This window comes from Oenanthe melanoleuca, chromosome 1A (genome assembly GCF_029582105.1).
Source record: "Oenanthe melanoleuca isolate GR-GAL-2019-014 chromosome 1A, OMel1.0, whole genome shotgun sequence".
NCBI lineage: Eukaryota > Metazoa > Chordata > Aves > Passeriformes > Muscicapidae > Oenanthe > Oenanthe melanoleuca.
Window position 1 is genome coordinate 58,068,763 of NC_079334.1, and position 21,522 is coordinate 58,090,284.

At 37.8% G+C, this 21,522-nt stretch overlaps 1 protein-coding gene across 4 annotated transcripts in view; it reads right to left on the reverse strand.

Moving 5' to 3' along the window:
- The window catches only part of FAM185A (family with sequence similarity 185 member A), a 38,537-nt gene that overhangs the window by 1,978 nt on the left and 15,037 nt on the right, over window positions 1-21,522 (reverse strand). Inside the window, exons 5-9 of one of the 4 annotated variants that reach the window (XR_008841967.1) lie at window positions 17,478-17,519; window positions 12,912-13,007; window positions 10,465-10,599; window positions 1,307-1,424; window positions 34-109 (exon numbers count right to left, since the gene is read on the reverse strand). Coding sequence is in view for 3 of the 4 variants with exons in the window: in XM_056507379.1 (XP_056363354.1) it covers window positions 1,309-1,424; window positions 10,465-10,599; window positions 12,912-13,007; window positions 17,478-17,519 (389 nt within the window). In the remaining variant the exon portion in view is untranslated. Of the gene's footprint in view, window positions 1-8; window positions 110-1,178; window positions 1,425-10,464; window positions 10,600-12,911; window positions 13,008-17,477; window positions 17,520-21,522 lie in introns of those variants that run through there. The other 3 variants (XM_056507392.1, XM_056507379.1, XM_056507370.1) reach the window with 3 other exon arrangements.

Consider the following 21,522-nt stretch of genomic DNA (forward strand, 5'->3'; position numbering starts at 1 on the left):
CAACAGTAAACAGGAAGTGGAGTTTTTAATCACCCTGAATTACAGTAGATATGCTGTCCTTGACTCTTGAATTCCATTAGCTGAGGGCAGTTATACCTCCTGCAGAATCCTGTGGCAAAGGAGAAGTTAATTTCTTAATTTACCATTATGACCTAAAGTATATACACCTATATACAAAACTTAAAGCCTGAGCTGACAGTCTGAATTCTCTCCTGCTCCTCATTATCCCCTTAGCTGGCAGGGATTCTTACATTTCAGCTCAAAACACAAATTTCACTGCTTCTTTTATAAGGTGCCGTAGAGAGGTATGGAAAGGCTTTTAAAAGCTCCATTTACTTTACTGTGTGCTTGTATTTCACTAACACAGAATCCCCCACAAAAATTTGGCCTGCCCTTGTGTAGGGTCTACTTGCTCCCCTCACCTCCCTCCTCTGCCTTCCTGCCCCCAAGAGCTGCCTGGCAGCTTTGCAGGACAGGGCTTTAAGTCACTGCAAACAAAGAGATTCCAGTTCTCCTTTATCAGGGCAATACTTCCTTTCTACTGCAGCTTTTCCTTCAGGGGAATGTTCATGTGGACTCTCCCCTGAAGTCCAATTGAAGTGTTCCTCCTTGGAATCAGCCAGATCCATTGCACTTTTATTTATTTTAAAATCTTTTCTTTGCAGATGAGCAGTGGTAGACATAGCTGGCGTTCTTCTTTCTATCCACAAACCAGAGGTTCAGGATGACATGGTACAAGTTCTGCCACTTCACAGCAGTATTTCTACACAGAGAGTACCCATCACCCAGGCAGAAACTCCTCAGGGTTCAAACATCAAATGAGAAGACCACATAAGAACTACACTGAAAGTGATTTTTTCCTATCCAAGACAAAATTTGGTTGAAGAAAATTCTCTGCATTTTGCATAAACAGCAGAATCCCCACAGTATTGAGACATTTAATTTAAAAGTGTAAGAAGAGCTTGCAAGCATGTCATCTTGGAAGTGTTGAAAAAATATATATTTTTTTTAATCTTTAAATGACAACTCCAAACTTTTGTTTGAAAGCTACCTGCTTTTAAACTGATATGGTAAGTGGGTTAAGTTATATAAATTCTGAATATGTAAGATCATCTCATTCCAGAAAGGCACTAATAGTAAACCAAACTGTTTAGCACCAGCACTGTCACAGGCAAATCTTGGGTTAAAATGCTCTCATTTTTAATAGTTTCTCTTTTATATGAAGAATATTCATCCAAAAAGTTTCATAATTTTACAGAAATGTTCCTTTGTAGTTTCTTGATTTAATCTCTTTGGCCTATTTCACCTTTAAGAACTCTTCAGCTTGACAGACTGGATCCAGCTTTGGCTTTTAAGATACACTTTGCCATTTTGTGTGTCAGCCTTAATCCATTTGTCTGTTTCATCCCTTTGATTCATGTGACCTGGAAAAGAGAATTGTCTTAGTTTAATTTGACACACAGTAAATATATCATCTTCACATTGTCATTTTTTCCAAGCTCCCTGGAAGCACTTAAAGCACTTTTATTTGGTAGAATTTGTGTACTTTTAGCAAAGACTTCTGACCTTTCCCTCTTGATACAGTTTTTTTTTTGATTAATCTAATTTCCCATAATATATCTTTACAACAGAGTAGTGTTTTTTATTATATATTACTGCAGTTTTTATTCTAAGCTAAGAAATATGTTAAGGTGGGTACCCAAAGTCACTCTACCACTCCCTTCCTCAAAATAATTGGCCAGAGAAAATATAACAAGAGGCTCACGGGTCAGGATAAGGACAGGAAGAGTTCCATCACCAGATACTGTCACAGGGAAAACTGACTCGACTTGGGAAAAAATTAATTTCATTTATTCTAATCAAATCAGAATAGGATAATAAGAAATAAAGCCAAATCTTAAAAACATATCCCACTCACCACTCCCTTTGTTCCAGGCTTAATTTCACTGCTGATTTCTCTACTTCCTCCCAACCAGAGGCACAAGGGGACAGAGAATGAGGATTTTGGTCAGCTCCCACATTATCTCTGCCACTCCTTCCTCTGCAGGAGAACTCTCATGTTCTTCCCCTGCTCTGACATGGAGTCCCACAATGCAGGAGGATCTCTGCACCCCTCCAGGGGCTGCAGGAGCACCTCCTGCCCCTGCTTCTGCACTAGCCTGCATGTTGGCAGGGCTGTTTCTGTCACGTGTTTTCACTCATCTCTCCAGCTGCTGGTGTGCAGTAGGGTTTTTCCCCTTTAGCTGTGTTATTCACCATGACTGATGGTTCAGCCCTGACCAGTGGTGGGTCCACCTTGGACTGCAGGCCATAGGGGAAGCTTCTGGCAGCTTCTCACAGAAGCCACCCCTAGAGCCCCCCAACTACTAAAACCTTGCCACACAAACCCTACAAGTACTGGTTTTCTCTGGGATAGGGTTATTTTTTTAATAGTAGCTGGGATGGGCCCTGTTTTAGATTTCTGTTGAAAACAGTGTTGAAAATATATAAAATTTGTTATTTCACAGTGGCCCTTTCACAGCATCAAGGCCTTTTCTGCTTCTAATACTGCCCTGCTAGGGGAGAGGCTGGGGGCACACAACAAGCTGGAGGGGACAGAGCCAGGGCAGCTGACCCCAAATGACCAAAGGGATATTCTGAACTGTATAGTGCCATGTTCTGTATTAGAGCTGGCAGAAGGAGGAGCAGGGGACATTCAGAGTGATGGCATTTGTCTGACCCAGTACCTGTTCATGAGATATATCTCTGCTTTCCTGGGGATGGCTGAACACCTGCATGCCCTGGGAAGCAGTGAAAGGATCCCTTATTTTGCTTGGCTTGTGTGCACAGTTTTTGCTTTATCCATCCAACTGTCTTAATCTCAAAGTCTCTTTATCCCAACCCATGAATTTTCTCACTTTTACTTTTCTATTTCTCTCCCCCACCTCACTGGTGGGGAGTGAGTGGCTGCCTGGTGCTCAATAGCCAGCTCTGGTTAAACCATGACTCTGCATGAGATACTAATCTGGCTAAGTAATTTCAAATATTTTCATTGTTATTTTAAATGCTGAAAGGAGACATGGTAAGACCTGATTGTCCAGATGACCTGAAATATTGCTACTATTACTGTTTCCTTACGATAATGGCCTAAAAAAAAAAAACCCACAACCCTGAGGTATTTGTCTTTTTACAAGTTTCACATAAACTTTGTATTCACAGTCATGCTCACTGTATAACAAAGAAGAGAGTTCAACTCAGTCTCATATTATAATTAAGAAACTGAGGCCAAGAGAGAATAAGTGACCTTCCAAATTTATACAAAATATTTGTGTCCATATTGGGAATTAAACTGGGATCTCTAAAGTCCCAAATCAGTGCCTTTATCACAAAATCAACCTTCACATTGGTTTATCTTCACAAAATATCATTTATTATTACTTCAATGTTCATTTAACTGTGTGAATTCTAAGTTTAGAACTAATTTGAGCCTGGAATAGCAATAGGGATGGCAGGGAGGCAGATTCTGAACCAACTTTGCAAACATGCTCTGCTCTGACCTGTAACATAGCTGAAATTAAATTTTGGCCACAGCAAAAAGTGGCAAAACTCCAACTGACATCATTGCGTTGGTTTCCACAACTCAGGCCTACGTGCCAGAACTTTTCAAAAGCGTTTCAGTGCTTTAGCAGTTCTAAGTGGGATTCATTTAAGTTCATGGGCCAAACCCACAGCAATTCACAATAGACTGAGGTATGGTTTGGAAGTACAGAGATCTCAGAGGAGTCCAACAATGTCAGAGTCACTTCAGTGTCCCCAGTTACCAGACAACAACATGCCTTCAGGTGTCTCCATGGGGATGTCTTAGTACAATTTCTGCACTCCTCATTGCTCCAGACAGCAGCAGTCTCAATCACACTCAGTGTCAGTATCATTGCTACAGTAAAGCAGAATCCACAGACCTACTCACCATCTAACTGCAGACTTAAATCTGTGATGAATCACCAAGTTGAACATATGTGTTGGTTATGGAATCCATTAAAACTGAATCACTGATTTTCAACAGTATTGTATCAGAGAGTACAGAACAAAAATTAAAACACAATCTGTCCTTCAAGCATAGATGGCCCTTAAAACATTTCATCAGTCTGGTTTTAAACACCAGGTGACAAGAAATTGAATCAACAAAGAAAGGAAAATTTCAGCTGATCCTTTAACAGAGCTGTAGAACACTAAAAATACAGCTTTTTCTCCTCAGGAGAGAGGACAAAATAAATGTAGGGCAGCGACATACTTCCAGAAAGTGCATATTGGAGTGCTTGGTCCCAGTTCCTCTTTCTCATGTTTTTGTGACTATGGCTTGTACTTCTACACAAGAAACAAGCACTGAAGCACAAAATCCTTGCTGTAAATGATTTCATGCACTGCTTACATCTCGGCAAAAAAAAGTGAAAGAAGAGTTTAGGGAACACAGGAACAAATTTACAAGAGCCATTTTAAAGCTACATTATTGTCTGAACTCTGTTTCTTATTTTGTTTTTGCTGTGTGAATGCAGAAAAAAGTTTTGTTCCTTATACTTCTTCTGGAAATTTGCCTGTACGGCAAATATTAATGTTATTAAGTCCATCACTAGTAGGCGGTTCAAAGTTCCAATATTTAAATAGCTTTGTGTATGAGGCACTAATCAAGAAACAAGGTTTAGTTGGAGACCTTTTGATGACCACTTGGGTCTTAACTGTACTCACTGCTTGTACTCTGAACACCACGAGCACATAAGTGGATTTTGAGGAAGACTTTGCAACTTGATTAAATCACAAAAGCAAACAGTCTCCTGGACTGAGAATGGGAGGAGAGAAAAATTAATTTCAAAACCCACCAGTCAAGACAGCAGGTTCAGGACAGGACAGCTATATCATTAAGCTGTGTGGCCACCTTTTCAATTTAATGCCCAGGGTAAAGATTGCGTCCCCCCAGTCCCACCCCTTTAAACTCCTTCTGGTGTTTAAAGGAAAGTAACACCTCTGCAAAACTTTACACAGTCAAGTACTGACTGTTTATTTACTTGCCTTCCTGGAGACTGGAGAAGTTGAGAGCTCTATCTTCATACCACAAAACACAAGAAGAGGATCATATTTTAAGTGTTGTTCATTGGTAGCATTAGTACTGTGGTATATATCAAAAGGCTGTGAACAGCTTGAGTTGAATGCAAGCTGAAACCAATAAAAATCTGTAGAATAGCATCTCATCTAATGTGTTTAATAAAAGTTGGATGAACTTTCTATTTGACTCAAAGGAATGTAATCTTTTCCAGATACAACCTGGGTCTTTGTTTATTTTTTTTAAGATACTGCTTAAGGATCAAGGCTTCACAGAGGGCAGTGTGTAGAAGGACATTATAAAACAAAGCTCTTCCCACTCAATTCTTGTGGCCAAGAGTCAATAAAAACTGTTTCTAAGAAAGAAGGAAAGTTCTGAAGTGCCTTGAGAACAGACAAAATGGGGGGGGGGGGGGCATGACAGCAGATAGTGTTACTTCTGGGATCAGAACTGCAATGCTGACTGCAACAAACCCAAGACAGCTGCACAGTGGGAGAAGGAGCTCTACACTTGGGCAGCTGGTAAGCTTCAGATAAAACCTGAAGTTTCAGCAGACTGACATAATACAAGCTTTCAGTTATTTCCCTTTTAAAGGCAAGTTGCTTGTCTCATGTTTTTCACTGCCCCTTCAGCTGTGTTTGTATTCAACCCCTGAACTCCAGGCAGCTAAAAACACAGACATTACCTTGGAGTAAACAATACAGAATTTCTCATAATGAAGACTCATAAACACATCCATCCACGAAGCTTTGTGCTTGATATGATAGACTCATGCAGTCAGCCCCCTCTGGCACACTGGCCTTAAACTAATCCTAAAGGGAAGGCCACAGCATTCCATAGGCTGCTCTCCCAGTACTACTGTATGAGGGACCACTGAGTGAACAGTGAGAAGTAATTACTGCTGGTGGCAGGAAACATCTGTCTGGATCCCCTTTGCTCCAGCAGGGAACATCAGGCAGATGTGAAAGTTGTAATATTTCAGTGCATGCCTGAGTGAATGATTGTTGTAAGGAGAAAGGTGCTTCTCACCACAATCTGTGGGGAGAACCAGGCAGGATGAGAAGACCTCAAGCATGTTAGTAAGAGAAACCTGAAAAGTCAGAGAAATGCTGACAGTACTGTCAGTGTCCATTTTTTTCAAAGGAATCTGGTAATTACAGACAAGCTGACTCTCTAGAGGCACAGGAAGAGGAAGGCCAGCTAAGAAGTTCTGCAATATTAAAAGAATAATTGGATACTTGATCATCCCATAAGGTAGAGGCAATATGTACCTGAAAATTTTCACAGGTGAAAAGGAGTTAGAGAAGTCAATGGGGGATTTCCTCTCCATGTCCTGTATACACATCTGAGAGAAGGCCTAAGTCAACATGGGAGAGGTCCTATTACCTGCATGGTCACCAGAGGCATGGCTCAAAGGAACTCTGCTCTCAGGTGGCTTAGCAAAGTTCTTGTACTGCAGCTGGGATGGGATTAGTAAAAAAACCTAAAAGTTTTGCTAACTGCTGCAATTGTCATGCTGACAACAATTGGGAGCAAGTATGTCTTGACTTGGGAGAAAACAACAGCTCCCAAAGCATATGCGCTTTGAATAAGGACAGAAAAATACAGAGAGGTTTGCCAGTTGAGAAGGTAAGAACAGGAGACACAACAACATTGACAAACACCCACAGCCTCTGAGGAGCACCTGGAATGTGGTGGGACTTCTACCATGGAAACTCACACAGCTGCTGCAAACCAGATGGAAAGTTAAAAGATTACTCAGCACCAAGCAGATGGCATCAGGTGAAAAGTTGCCACTAGATAAGAACTTGGATCTAGAACTGGGGCAGGGATGTAGAAACATCCAAAATCAGGTGAGTCCCTGGCACGACTCAGAGATGAGATTTACATGGTTTATTTTTCAGACAATTAGGTGGGGAAATTGACACCATCAGCTATAAGGACTCAAAGCCTCTGAATGACTGCAAGACTTTTTCCAGCAAGTTTACAGTGGTCAACACACAAGTTGGCAACCAAAGTGGCTGAAGTGTGTCGAGCAATTAATTTAATCCCCATCCACCCACATGCCTGATAATCTTCCTTTGTTACTGTGGAGTGGGTGGGAGCAGATGGTCACAGCAACCTGAGACAAGAGAAAACAGGGCTGAAAGCCTCTCCTGAGGAAGCAGTGAATTTGGTCTGAGAGCTCACATCACCTGGTCCTCACAATCTGCAGCACTGACAGTCCTACTGCCTCCCCAGACAAGTGCTACAAAGAGGTTTACCTTGCTATTTAGCTAAGTTTCCTTTACCATAAGGTCAAGGTATAACTTCCAGTCCTATTGCCAGGAGAAAGAATAATTTATTTCTTTATTCCTCTGTAGCAACTTCTTATGTACTAGAAAAATGCATCTTCCCTTTGTCTTCTCTTTTCAGACAAAACTAGAACTTTTCAGTCTTCTCTCATTAATTATAATTTTAGGACTCTGATCACATGTTCTCCTTTAGAGACTTTACAGTTTTGAAGCACACTACTCAAAACTGGACATATTCCAGCAAAGTATTACTAATGCCATGTAAAGCCAAAGGATTATTTTGAGTTTTACAGAACAATTATGTCAATATGCAACACTGTTTCCTGATATTATTTAAATACTGCTTCTCTTGGGACTACACAGGTAATTGTTCCTACCTTCTTACTTTCAACTTAACTTATTGGAAAATGGCCTAAAATCACGTAAATCAAAATTATATTAACTTTAACACTGACCTTCAACATGTTTGCAACCTCTTTGACATAATGGTCTCTAAGTTCATTTTCTGCTTAAATATTTAACACCTTTTAGCCTGCTACTCTTTCTCTTACCACATGTAGTACCTATAGCTAATTACCCACAGGCATAAGATTTAAGAACACAGGGAGACCTGGAGACAGGGAGAAGGGAGCAGTAAGGGCTTCCCTTCTTGCCAGGGAAAAGAAAGAACACCTTGACATGACTGCAATTAAGAAATTACTGTAATTACTCAAGCACTCTAAAGGCAGAGAGACAAAAATTTCCACTGATGGAAGCTGGACCAGTGCTTAGCATGAACTCTGTTTTTGTAACATTTCATTATACCATACATACTACTTCTAAGACCACCTACTGATGCCAATGGAAACAGATGCCTTGCCCTTGCAAATTACTTCAAAAAATAAACTCCCTGTCACTGGTCTCTAGTTCCCTCCCTTCCTCGGCAAGCATCTCAATTTTGCAGGAAGGTCCCTTCTTTTCCTAAAAGGGCATAACACCTCTGTCTCTAGAGCTCTCACTCCAGACTTCCATCATCTTGCTTTCACTAAATCCCACTCCATTCCTTGGCTCTCTGTAAAAATCCTGGATGTCAGTGCTTGTGGGAGTGTGGTGTACTGACCCCACCCCTCAGTGTGGAAGTGAGGGGTGATGCTGTACATGATAACTGCTCTAAAGCAGTAGGGAAGGCTTTCTTAGAGCAGGAAAGTGCAGGGCTGTGTGCATGTTTACCCAAGCCACAGAACCCTGCCCTGTCTTCCCACTGCACAGCCTTCTCTCTAATGCCTTCAAATATTCCCAGAAGCAAGTAAAGCTTCTTAAAAGGTCACAGTTCCTATGTTATTCACATGAGAACTGGATTTTCTGAAAAATCATCTGGTTTTAAACTTATCTTTGAAGTCAAAAGCATAAAACTCCTAAACTGCCATGCTCTTGTGATACAGTTTTTAACCACTTGGCCAAAACCCCTCTTCACTCTCTATTTTACATTTCTTCAGTCACAGCAGCAGGACAGCTACAGACCTTGTACCTGAAACTTCAACAGTGAATAATGTTCTCAGGATACAAAAATTGTATTAAATGATTTTCAATTATTTGAAAATCTACTTATACAAGAAAATTACCAAATATCATCTTAGGAAGAAGCAATTGTTGATAGTGAGGGGGCAAGTACTTTGCCCACAGAAAGAATACACCATAAGGTAAAGAAAAACAGAAGCAGAAAATATCTCCCTTTTTATGTAATGCCTTAACTTCTTTAAAAAACTGATGATCATTGGTCTAATACTGTTGCCTTTGCATAATTCTTGATTATTTCTGTGCCTTTGGGATGTGTTAACTTTAAGAGTTAACTAATCAGAGTGAAGTACCAAGATAATTTCCATACAGAACAGTGGGATGAAAAATTGCATCTGCTTCAGTGATGACTGTCCTACATAAACAGTGACTGGGCTGTGTATATTTGAAACACCACTCTTATCTTTAATATTGCCAAAGTAACAAGATGATTGATGGGCCAGTGGTCCTCATTCACTGAAAAGAAGTTTTATTTTACTGCTGAGGTGATTCACTCCACAGAATCGTGGTAGAATCTGGTGTTCTTCCACAGATTTCTAGCCTGAGAAGTTCTAATTATGGTTTTTAAAGAAACTGTATTTAATAACCACTACCAAATAGAACAGATATATAAGCAGGCTACATACTAAAATTAAGTAATAACACTTCCAATGTTTCCTGACTTCAAGATTACCATCTTACATGGGGGAAGAAAAGAAAGTTTTTATGCATATTTTCTTAGGCTTAAAACCAGAGCAAAACTCAAAGCTTTACCCAATCTGCTATCTCATCAGGTCACACTGACATAACACATTCAAACATAAAGTTGGAGCCCTCAGACACATTAAGTTAATGTTTTCTCTAGAGCAAACTGTGTAATTGGTAAAAGCAAGAGCCTTAACTTCTAGATAGCCACATCTGGAGTGGGGGAGAGAAATGCACACCCTGATTTGTATGACTGTTTTCTAAAGCAGGAAACAGCAAGACATGGGATTCTAAGTGCAATTTTACATTCCTTATCACTTCCAGTAATTGCAGGTACCTTTCCATGTACTCTCTCCCTCCAGCTTCAGCTGCTTCTGCTTTTCTCATGCCCCACTCATCATTTCTCAGCTTATCTTCTGCACTACTGTACATTAATAAATATGCCATAGACCCCTTTTATTTCCCCCTTTGACTCAGAAACAGACAGATTTTTTTATTATTATTATATTTTAATACAATAGATTACCTAAGAAAGTCTATGTGACTTTCTAAGCCAAGAAAGCAATGGGTCAAATTCAGCTCTGGATTATCTCCCACAAATTCACTGGACTAATGCTAAGGAGGAATTTGGCTCTAAGACTTTTGTTAGAAGAAGCTGATTACATTCACAAGTCATTTACCAAACAAAATTTTTAAGTCATGCAGTAACATGGGGAGTGCAATAGCACAAGCAAACATCTGAACGTGAAGCAGATTAAACAAGCAGCCGCCAAGGACAATAAAATAATAAAGAACTGTGGATGCCTTTGACTTAGGCCAGACAGACATTCACTGGAAGCCAAGATTAGTAAGCCTTACCACTTAGAGTTACATGATCATCTTTGGAGGCACTGTGTGCTTCTTTTAACCGGATCTCCGAGCTCACATCCACTTTTCTTCCAGAAAGCTCGAAATAGGCTTTGAGAGATGCAGGTACCTTGACCGTAATTGAACCTGGTATAAATTTAAGCAAAAGCTAGTCAGTTTAACCCTGAGATCAAAGCATGAAATAGTCCATTATTTCACTAACTTGAATCAAATAATCATTCGGTTGTGCTTGGTTGGGCTTCTTAAAAAGTCTCCAGAAAGAGTAACCTCTTTTTTTTTGGTCACTGAAAGGATAAATGAAGGTATCTTCATTCATCACAAACAGAGTATGTAATGTACAGAAAATGGTAGCACAGTATTTCCTTTACAGACATGAAAAGAAATAATGACATACACTTCCAACAATGTCTTTTGGTAGAGAGTCTTATTACAGGAATGATCAAGGGAAGCATGTATAATAGAACTCACAGGTATTATGACTTTAAGTTCATCTTCTGGTTACATCTTGACATTCCTGAGCAAGGACAGGGCATCAGACTTGACAAATAACCCAGTCACTGCGTGGCACATGATGAAAGAATTGCTCCTCTTGCAGGATGAGATGCTGTTCACTTACTGTGAACACTGGTGATTTTCTTTGCTTTACTGCTTAGGGCCAGCTGTTCATATCCTCCAACAGGCACAGTCTCAAAACTGACTAACCACTTTAGACTAAGCATCACTAAAATGTAAACTAGTAGTAAAAGCACAGCTTTGGTGGCCTAAGTAAGAATATTTTGAGATTATCACCAGAAATTCTGACTTCTGCTTCCCCTAAATATGTGCATCTATGCCTCAGACCAAAGACAGACAGTGGGCCCCCAATCTGGGCACATTAGTCATCTTTGGAATAACTCAGTCACAAAGTTTGAAAGCTCTCTTACACATTAGATCAAAAACCTGAAAAATTTAGAATATGCTTTCTTTTTATGTGCTCCTTAGTTTTTGCTCAATTTCAACATTTACTGTAGAAAAATGCAAAACAGTTTCTTGACACACATCCCAGAAGCTTAAGCAGAACATGATAAGAATAACAGCTGACTAGCTCCAGAAAGCAACCCTAGCTAAGTAACTTAGACTCAGCAGAATCACTTGCCTGTAACAGTTCTGATGAACAAATAACTTCCAGTATAATTTAGGCCTGCATTTTGCTGGATACACAAAAACCTTAGAATAAGAAAGGGAAAAGGTCTTCATCTTTGGGTCTTCTTTGGAGAGTTGCTCAGTGATGACTCATAAAACCCGACACACATGCAGCTCATTTATCACCAAAGGGACTTTTTTCTACACTGCAGCTGTCGGCAGTTATTCTGAATTTACAGAGTAAACAAACAGAACTTCAACTTTGCCTTTACTAAACTGTGCTGCCAGAAGAGATGTCAGAAAACATTTCGAAAAGAACATTAATTAGCTTTTATTAAATACATTACTCTTTTCTCCTAGCTCAAAGAGAGATTAACTTAACAAGTGATACAAAAGGTAACCAAGAAATAATATAAAATAAATTTCTTTGCACTAATGAAACCAAAAATAGATTGTACAGAAAGATGCACAAATGATTTCAATTCATTGAAACCATCAGTTCCATTTTAAGTAATCATTAGGTTTTAACAGGACACAGGCATTGTCTCACAGGAGATAGAAGTGGACCAAATACCATGCTCATTTAAACCACCTGAAGTGCCTGACATGACATTAATGTCAAATATAAAAATGCTGTAGTGTGTTTTGGCTTGTTTTGGATTTTTTTTGTATTTTGGGTTTTTTGGTGCTTTGGGTTTTTTTTCCAAACTAGGATTAATAAGATCATTGTTAATTGTTAATTCAGGGCTCAGTACTTTACAGTATCATATCTTCAGAATGGCAAAATTATGAATTCAACTTCAGGTGAGCTTCTAACTAAGAAGAGAAATTTCAGTGAGTAAACAGGAGAGAAAATGAAGGAAAAATGGTAATGTAAGGCTCTCCCATCTTTGTTTTTCTGCCTTCAAATTGTCATAGTAGGACATTTCAGTCAGAAGGCAAGAAACAAATGTATTTGTGTTAGTTATCACTGAATATACAGCATCATGGAGAAAACTGTGCTCAAGGCAAAGAAACACTGTAACCCTGGTCAACTCTGCAGAATCCTACTGGGTATATTGCCAGGACAAAAAACAAAAAACATTGAAAAACACAAACACTTTTAATCCATCTTAAATATTCTTGTCCCTTAAAGAGCTTATTGTATTTTAAGTATTTATAGGCATCTTTCAATAATTATACAAAAAAAATTGTAAATAACTCAGAATAATAAACTATTTTTTACAGACAGATAAAAAGACCCCAAAGCAAACCCTTATCTCCTTTTCTTTTCATCAAAATCTGCCACAAAAAAGTATTTTATTTAGTTTGCTAACCTTTCTGGGATTTCAGATCCACTTTTCTTAATTGACTGACATAAACATCTATTGTCCCATGATACGTAGAAGCTTTTAGACTTCCATCTGATGAATCTAAAAAACAAAAGAAAATCACTTGTGTATCATTCACTCTTTTTAAGTAAGCATTTGCCAGAATGTTTCTTTATACCTCAAACTGATTTTAATGAATTATTCTGTGTTTGGGAAGTATCATAGTAATTTACATAATGTCAGCATTCCCTTAGAATAACAGGTTTCTGGGAAAAAGGTATCTCCCCAGTCCAGAACTGGGGCACACTGGTCCTCAGGCTGTAGCTCTGCAGTTGTTCTACATCTAAAAGGGCCCAACTGCAGTGCACATCTTTCTACAGGAATGTCTTAATCTTTGTGTGAAAATTAAACACAAAGCTTGAATACTAAGATCTCTTTTATTTTTCTGAAAGAGTTCATTTGCTCAGACTCTGTGCAGGGAGGGCTTTACCCAGGAAAGCTACCCCATGCAAAAACCAAGCAGCAGAATAACTGAATACAGGTTTTGTAAAGTCACTACATCTGAATTATCAACAAATGTTTAATATGTGCAGGAAAACAGCATTTGTTTTATGCCCTGGAATAGGGAGGCCTAAATTTTCTTTTATAGCTCATTAGCAGAAATTTATGATCATAAAGCTTTGCAAAGAAGCATTTTTACAAATAGAAAGTCTTTAAGAAGCTTTAATTGTACAATTGAGTAGTCTTTATTTGCAATGTATTCCAACTTTAATACACAGACTTCCACAATATTAAGTGAAGTCCCAAAGAGTTTACTTTAAAACTACTGAACAGGCAATACCTAATAAAAATTGCAAAGAAATTATAAAGAAACTCTAGAGGAGCATAAAATAATTATATTTGTACTTGAGCAAAAGGCAGTTACTGAGAGGTATTTTTAGAGAATGCTAGAAATTAAAGGATTGGCAAGAAATCCTCAGATACTGATAGAGACTGGTTTCTGAATATCCATAGAAAAACCCAACAGTCAAACTGTTAGAAGTAGGTAAAAGAAAATAAAACCTGAATGAAACTTCCCATTTTAAAAAGCATTAATGAGAGAATGAACTTGATTAATCATAATAAGGATGTCTCACATTAATATTTTATGCTTGCCATACAGTTTTAGCTCTAAGTAAACTAATCTGGAGTTTTCTGATCCCAGGTTTCAAGCACAGATGCCAAAGATCAGTGCATTGCTTACAACAGCAAAAACACAGAAAAGAATCAGCTAAAGCTGATTTCTTTGGAGGTAAAAGTAATTTTAAAAAAGCAGCTAATCCATACTTAGTCAGCTGAGAAACTGAGAAGGGCTTTGGCTAAAAAGAAAACATTAATAACTGGAACTGGATGTGAGTGCTTCTGCCATCTCAAGACTTTGTACTAAAGATCTGTTCAAAATCCGAAAAAAAAAATTAACTCTTCATTAATCATGAAGAGTTTTGCTTGTTTAAGTGAAAATGAAACATGGACTTTAACCAATGACTTTATAAAGGCTTGTTCATAATAGTTGAAAAGTCAAAGTCATTAGAAGTGGAAAATCTGACATGCATGACCTTTTTAATGCACATTTTTAAGTAGTGATCACTAAAAGTTTTCATGCAGAAGCTGTTTTTAAAAATATTCCCCATCAAATTTAATAACAGCCAATTGCCAGCTCACCACATAATCTTGACAGAGATTAAAATACAATTTAGATACAATTAAGAATACCAAGAAACATGGAATTGTTCATCACTTCTGCAAAGTCCATAAAGATGCTGTTTTATATTTGTGTCTCTAATGCTTAACAAATAAAGGGGAATAAAAAATGGATTTAAAAAGCCCCAAAGATGAGGAACAAAAAGTGCCCAAATCTAAATAAATTAGTATTTTGACTATGAAAAATTACCCTATCCTAAGAAACATAGGCTCATTGGATAAGATATATAACAATGTAATGGAGACAATACATATTTTATGGTTATGACAAATCAAACCTAAGGCAATTTATTTTAAAATATATACCCAGTATTAGCTGATATGAATGTAAATACCTGAAGGTAAAAATAAGGAAAAAATGTATAGTTTGAATTCAGAGTTTGCTAAGGACTGAGAGGGAAAAGCTTTTCTCCAGGTTTTTCTAGGGGGAGAACAAGGACAAATCCTTTTACTAGAAATTGAACAGATGGTCACTCTTGAGCAGCTTTAGCTGTTTAAGAATTTACTGGTACTAGAGAAAAAAGATGAAATAAGAGAGCACAGTGAAGCAAGATGTCCTTGGCAAGGACAAAAGTCTTTGTTAAGTTTTATGAAAACTAAATAGAGCTTGAAGAATAAAACCTAAGTCACATAACTTGAGAAAGATTGCACAAAAAGATCAGTGAAAGGCCTACAAAGGTAACATTTAATATTACTTCTCCTTTCACTTTATCAACCAAGCACTAAAGAAAGGATTAAACACAAATGATCTTTCCTTAAATCTAAGCAAAAATATACTCTTCCTAATAGCACCTAAAGACTGACCTTGTTCATGATAAAATCAGTGACAAAATCAACCTCTATAGGAACACTAATTACAGACTTGAGAAAGCATAAAATTCCAACATATCTGAAGTGTGATGAAGATTTAATTCCTGCTTAGTTAATTATCTAGTATTTCTTATTGATAGAAAACTGACAAATATTCTTGGTTTACTTCATTGTTCTAGAACTCTCATATGAAAAGTGTTATAAGAAACTGAAATGTATTCACTAAATAGATTTTACTATAATATATTATTTAGGATTCATTAAATGGCACATACTACTGAAAAACTCCTAAGCAGTCCTGACCATACTTACCACAGGGACCTGGCAGAACAAATGATGCAACACACAAAGTAAAGAAATCTCTCATGAAAACAATTCCTTTCCTAACTAAATTATCCAGGCTATCCTTTTACCTCTTAATGATCTATTTTCTACCCCAATTTTAATTTCTATCCATTGGCTGTAAAGGCCATAGTCTGTTTTTGATAAATTACTCTGCTCCAAAAAAAGCCCAAACAACCAAACCACCTGGCTTGTCTAGTTAGGAGAAAAGGAAGCTGGGGGTGACCTCACTGCTCTCTGCAGCTTCCTGAGGAGGGGAAGGGCACAAGGAGGTGCTGAGCTTTTCTCCCTGGTGTCCAGCAAAAGATTGTATGGGGATAGTTCTTTTTTAGGGAGCATTTTTTTACAGAGAGAGTGATCAAACACTGGAACAGGGTTCCCAGGGAGATGCTTGTGCCCCAAGCATGTCAATGTTTAAGAGCCCCTAAACAAGACACTACAACACTTGGCAAGGCTGTTCTGGATCATCACTGCAGGTCCCTTCCAAGGTCAAGTAGGAGATGTTCTCACATTTTTAGAGTTGAAAGTCTGGATCTTAAAAGTCTTTTACCTTTAGAAAAATCCATAAATATACCAGGGATATTTAACACCCTTTAAGAAAAGATAGAGTTTAACTAGTGCTGTCAGAACTGAAATCTGAAAAATAAAGTTTCTTCAACTGTAAGATATGTCTTGATGCTTAAGCTGAGCCTAGTTAGTTAAGGAAAATAATCATCATCTGTTGATGGAAAAAGCTACTTTAAAACCTTTATTTAACCACTCTTCATACCCTATGAGTTTATTTAAGAGAAGAAAAAACAGCCTAGCAAGTTGAATTTAATTCTGTGGTTTAATGACTAACTCATAAGAATGTGTCTTGCATTCATTTTCCAGGAACGTTAACACAGAGCTCTTAGAAACATATGAAGATTTGTTAACAGTCCCTGAACAATTCTTAGAGGTTGTCCCTGAAATAGGCTTAGTGAGTAACTACAGCTAAAACCATCAGCACAAGTCTTCAAGATTTGGGCCTGAGGAAATCTTGCTACATTCAAAAAAATACACTGAGCCTTGTCTATGAATCTGTTACTTCAATTTTCTGCCATAGCAATAATTAGAATTTGAGCTTCTCACTTTGGTGTTTATGTGCTAAAAAATGCACTGATACAAGGTATACCACAACTGATAGCTCTGAGTTATCCTGTCATACAAATTCCCAGGTTCCCAAAAAAAAGTTTATGAGCTATTTTCATTTCTGAAGTGAAAACTATTAGCATAATAGTTTGAAAACACTGAAATTATCACAAACCTTCCCATCACCTCCCCAAATAGGTAAGACATTAATGATTAGCTTCCTGATATAAAAATTAAACATAGCTAATCACTGATAGCAATAAATGTAAGATAGAGAACTACATTAAGGGCACAACTGCATTTGATGTAGACTTAAGAATTTTCTCATGTCCTTTTATCCCATCTTTACCTCCAAGATGACACTTGGACTAAATCTAACTTGTGCAAAGTCCAGCAACTACTGAGTATCAAGTGAGATCATGTGCCTTGCCCAACCACAAAAAGCTGAATTTGGAAAGAGTCTTATTCAGCCACACTTACCAATGCTACTCCTGAAAAGGAGGCAAAAACATGGGTGTGAAATCACCTCCTTTTTACTTTCCCTGAGAGAGAGGAGGCAGAACTTACCTACTGTGATACTCCCTGCTTTTGTCTGTAGGTTGGTATTACCTATAATGAAAAGGGGAAAAATGTTAAAAACATTACTGAAACGTGTTATTTATTTTTTATATTGCTACTTTACAAGGAAAAGTCTCAACACATGTGGGTAACAATTAAGTGATTCCAGACAGGAAAAACATTGAGTAAAGTCAAAGACCATCTGGATTTGAGGGACAGAAAAATGTAGAGAAGCATGTGCAATGCTAATGCACAATATTGTCTTATTTCAGGCAATTTTTTGTTAATTGCTGTGATGCCTGCAACAGCACTATGGATGATTTAAGTTCAATAGCATGAATAACATAAACAGTTACTATTTTCCTCTGCCGGAAGGAATCTTGTGTGTCATGTGCAAAGGCTACTTCCTGGACACACTGAACATCTCCTCCTCCCTATTCCTACTCCCTCCCTACAAACTTATTCTTATGTGCATGATAACCCCTTGTCAACATTTCCATTGGCTTCAGTCAGAGTATGTTGGGCAAAGTAGGGAACATCAAACAAAGTGGGTAAGGCATAAAAAAGTAGAATGATCTACTGAACCTGCATCACTTTAAACAGCCACAGGTGTTCTAGCCTTAAAATTTCAAAATACTTATTCTGCCCTTTCACATCAAGAGACTCTGGAAGGATGACAAATATACCTCATAACAGAAGAGGCATCTTACACTACTAACAGTCTAACTAAATTGTAGAATTTCTACAGTTCCATGTATAAATGTGTCACAGAAAATGCTTTAAATTAAAAATTAAACCACACCATGTCATCCCTGCTATTTTCTCATCCTCCCAAGAGAAAGACAGAATGAAGAAAAAGGCTGATCACAGAAACTGACTACAGTTTAATAATATACAGTAGTCATAATTTTCAGATCTTTCAGAAGAGGTTTTAAAAATTGCAAATGGATTAAGCTCTACCCTATCTTGTGCAATTACACAGTAGTAAACAACCATTGGGGCAGAGTGCATTCCACTGTATATGACCTGTATTTTTCTTAGTGGTTCATGGGCTGAAAGCTAGAAAAGCAGCCTATCATCAACAGTCTTAAATTCATCTTTTCAAGCACATACTGTACAAAATACTTTGAATTCTGAAAATCAGAGCAGAAACAAAAGAAATGACCCTGAAAGATGTCTGGTTTTGCTCTTTGCTGTTTTTAAAAGGCATGCTAAAATCATCTCACCCTTTTCCTCGTTTTATCATGACTGGCACTTAGTTTGGGACAAGCTACAAAAAGACCTAGGGTTTTGTTAGCTGGCAGCTCCCATGGAGCAGCTGAAGGTAGATTATATATTCTGTCAGCATATAGCCCCTGGGTCTGTTCTTTGGTTTTCTTTGCTGTTTTGATAAGTAGATCCTTGAAAAATATTCAAGGTGTAGAAATCAAATTCCTTTTAGACACATTTATATGGCAGAACCATCAATGCTGTGCCATGTCAAGACAACAGACCGGTGTGAAAAACTCACTTCAAACATCTAACTAGAACAAAAGCTGCTTTTGAAGCAGACAGGAATGTCCTGCACTGTCTACAGACATTGCACTTTTGGTCATGTACCTGTTCTCTGAAGGCCAACACAACTTAGGATTAGTATTTCCTGGGCATATAAAGGGCAAAGAGAGAAAGATCAGACTAAAGGTAATTAAACCAAATAATTTATTATTACAACCAACTAATTTCAGTACTGCAATGCAATACTGTGGCATCCAAAACATAGTAATTTTTATCAGAATATTGAAAGCAGTGCTTTAGTGTTTTGGAGGTTTTCTTGCTTCTGAAGAAAGAGTTCTATCATCTACAATCTTTGCTTCTTCAATGAACATGGTAAAATTTCAAATTACAGTATTGCAATCAGGATCAGTATAGGACCAGGGGCAAAAGATGGCTTTTGGGATGTAAAGGCAACACTTTATGTTGTGTTATTTATATTCCTTCAATTTGTTTGGGAGGCTGTCAACAAGGTAGGATTATTTCCATGCACAAAAAAAGGAAAATAAACCATTACACAACTTTTTACCACTTTAGAAATTAATTTTATTTTCACTTCTTTGTAGACATGTCTGTAATTTAGTCTGATGAAATTCTAAAATGCAAAGTTACAACTCCACTCTACATACAGTGAAATCCAGAAATGTAGCTGAAATGCATGGAACACACTTTGGTATATGAAGAAGTGAAATGCATGGAACACACTTTGGTATATGAAGAGGTATGTTGTCTGAAGGGATTATAGAATGCCAAGCATTGGAAATATTCTACTTTGTCCTATTCAAGTCATTGACAAGGCAGTTGTAAGTTCACCCTTTCCTATATACACATTGTAACATAATGACCTCAATAACCTTATTTTCCAGTGTGATTCTTTTAGATAATTGAATAGCTACTAGACTACGACAGAAGAAAAGATCAAGAGCAAATATGAAGTCCATCACAGGCTTGACTGATGTAAAGCAGTAGAAGCTGAGTGCTGACTACAGAGGTGAGGACCTGGGTATCTTGATGGCACCATCTGCAGTGAGGGTGAGTAAAGGAAGTCAGCTGCACACTGAGCTGTATGATCAGGAGTACAGACATCTGGGAGGCTGCACTTAGAATACTGTGTCCAGTTTTGTACTTTCAAGTCAAGAAAGACACTGGTGTATTAACTAAGGCCAGAGAAGGGTATTGATAAGGTTAGGGACCTAGACCAAGCTTCAGGCGCTCTGAGAGCATCTGTTTGGTTTGCTTTAAAAGGAGCAGGCTGACAACAAGTCTTCTTGTGGCCTTCAAATACCTAATGGGAATGTACAGAGAAAAAAGGCATTCTTCTCATGGTGATGCAGCTAGAAAGAGGAAAAAGTAGCAATAATTATGATAATTATGATGAAAAAAGTTTTTCCCCCAACAGAAGAATAATTCAGGAGTGAACCAGGATGTCCAGAAAGGTCACACAATCTCTGGACTTGAAAAATAGTCAAAGCTCAACTTTCAAGTCAAGACCTTGAGCAAGCTTGATCTAACTGAGCCCACTTTATACATTATTTGGGAAGGAATCTGATATCTAGTCAAAATTTAAACTACATTTGCAAAATAACTTAATAGTTAATGCAACTCAACAAAGACTTTGGAACCTGCAAAAAGAGGTTTCCTCCCAGGTGCCCCCCTTGGTAGAGAAGGCTCACTGTAATGTTATTGTCTCTTAGATAAAGAAATTTCTCAGGATCAAATTTCTTTTTCAGGTATCAACTCAAAGGAACATCTCTAATGCCTGTTACAGAAGCTGATGAAAATTACCCAAAACTAACTCCTTCCAAAACAATGCATTACTCATTTGCCACTGGAACATGAAGCATGCAAATGAGCAGTTGTGAAAGTTTGAGCTGTACCAGTGTTGTGACTGTGCAGCCTAAGTTTCAACCACAAAATGTGTCTCAGACAGGTTTGTAAAGTCTGTGCTGCCCTAACTTCAATTTTCCCACTGCAAAACCAATGTAGTCTAGCTTAGTTTTGTGCAGGATGTTCTGATTTGATGCCATTTATAGTGTCAGCTGTAGGGAAATGGTGACTTTAGTTGCCCAAGACACAATCTGTCCAGGTGTTTACAGACAAAACTGTTGCAATTGAGCTACCTCATGAGCAAAAACCAGAAGTGAAAGTAACCATGTTTTTCAAGCAGAAATTTATAGTAGGAGTTCTCTTGTCTGCTAATACAATATTTGTATGTGTTTGTATGTTTACTTTAAAAGCTTTTGCTCTTACTATGAAAAGGTGATTAGGGAACATGACATTTCACAGAAAATATTCTTTTTTTCTCAAAAAAATAGGGTAAGTATATCAAGCAAATGTTAATGTGCAACTTTTTAAAAACATACAGCTAAAACAACATTAGGTGTTCCAATTCCATTTGGTAGAGAGGTCACAAAAATAAACCTGAAGTAATGTAAGAAATGTCTGCATAATTTGGATACAATTCTATTTATTTCCATATTGTTCTTCAGCTTAATGGCAACAGGCATTACTGAAGCAAGTAAGT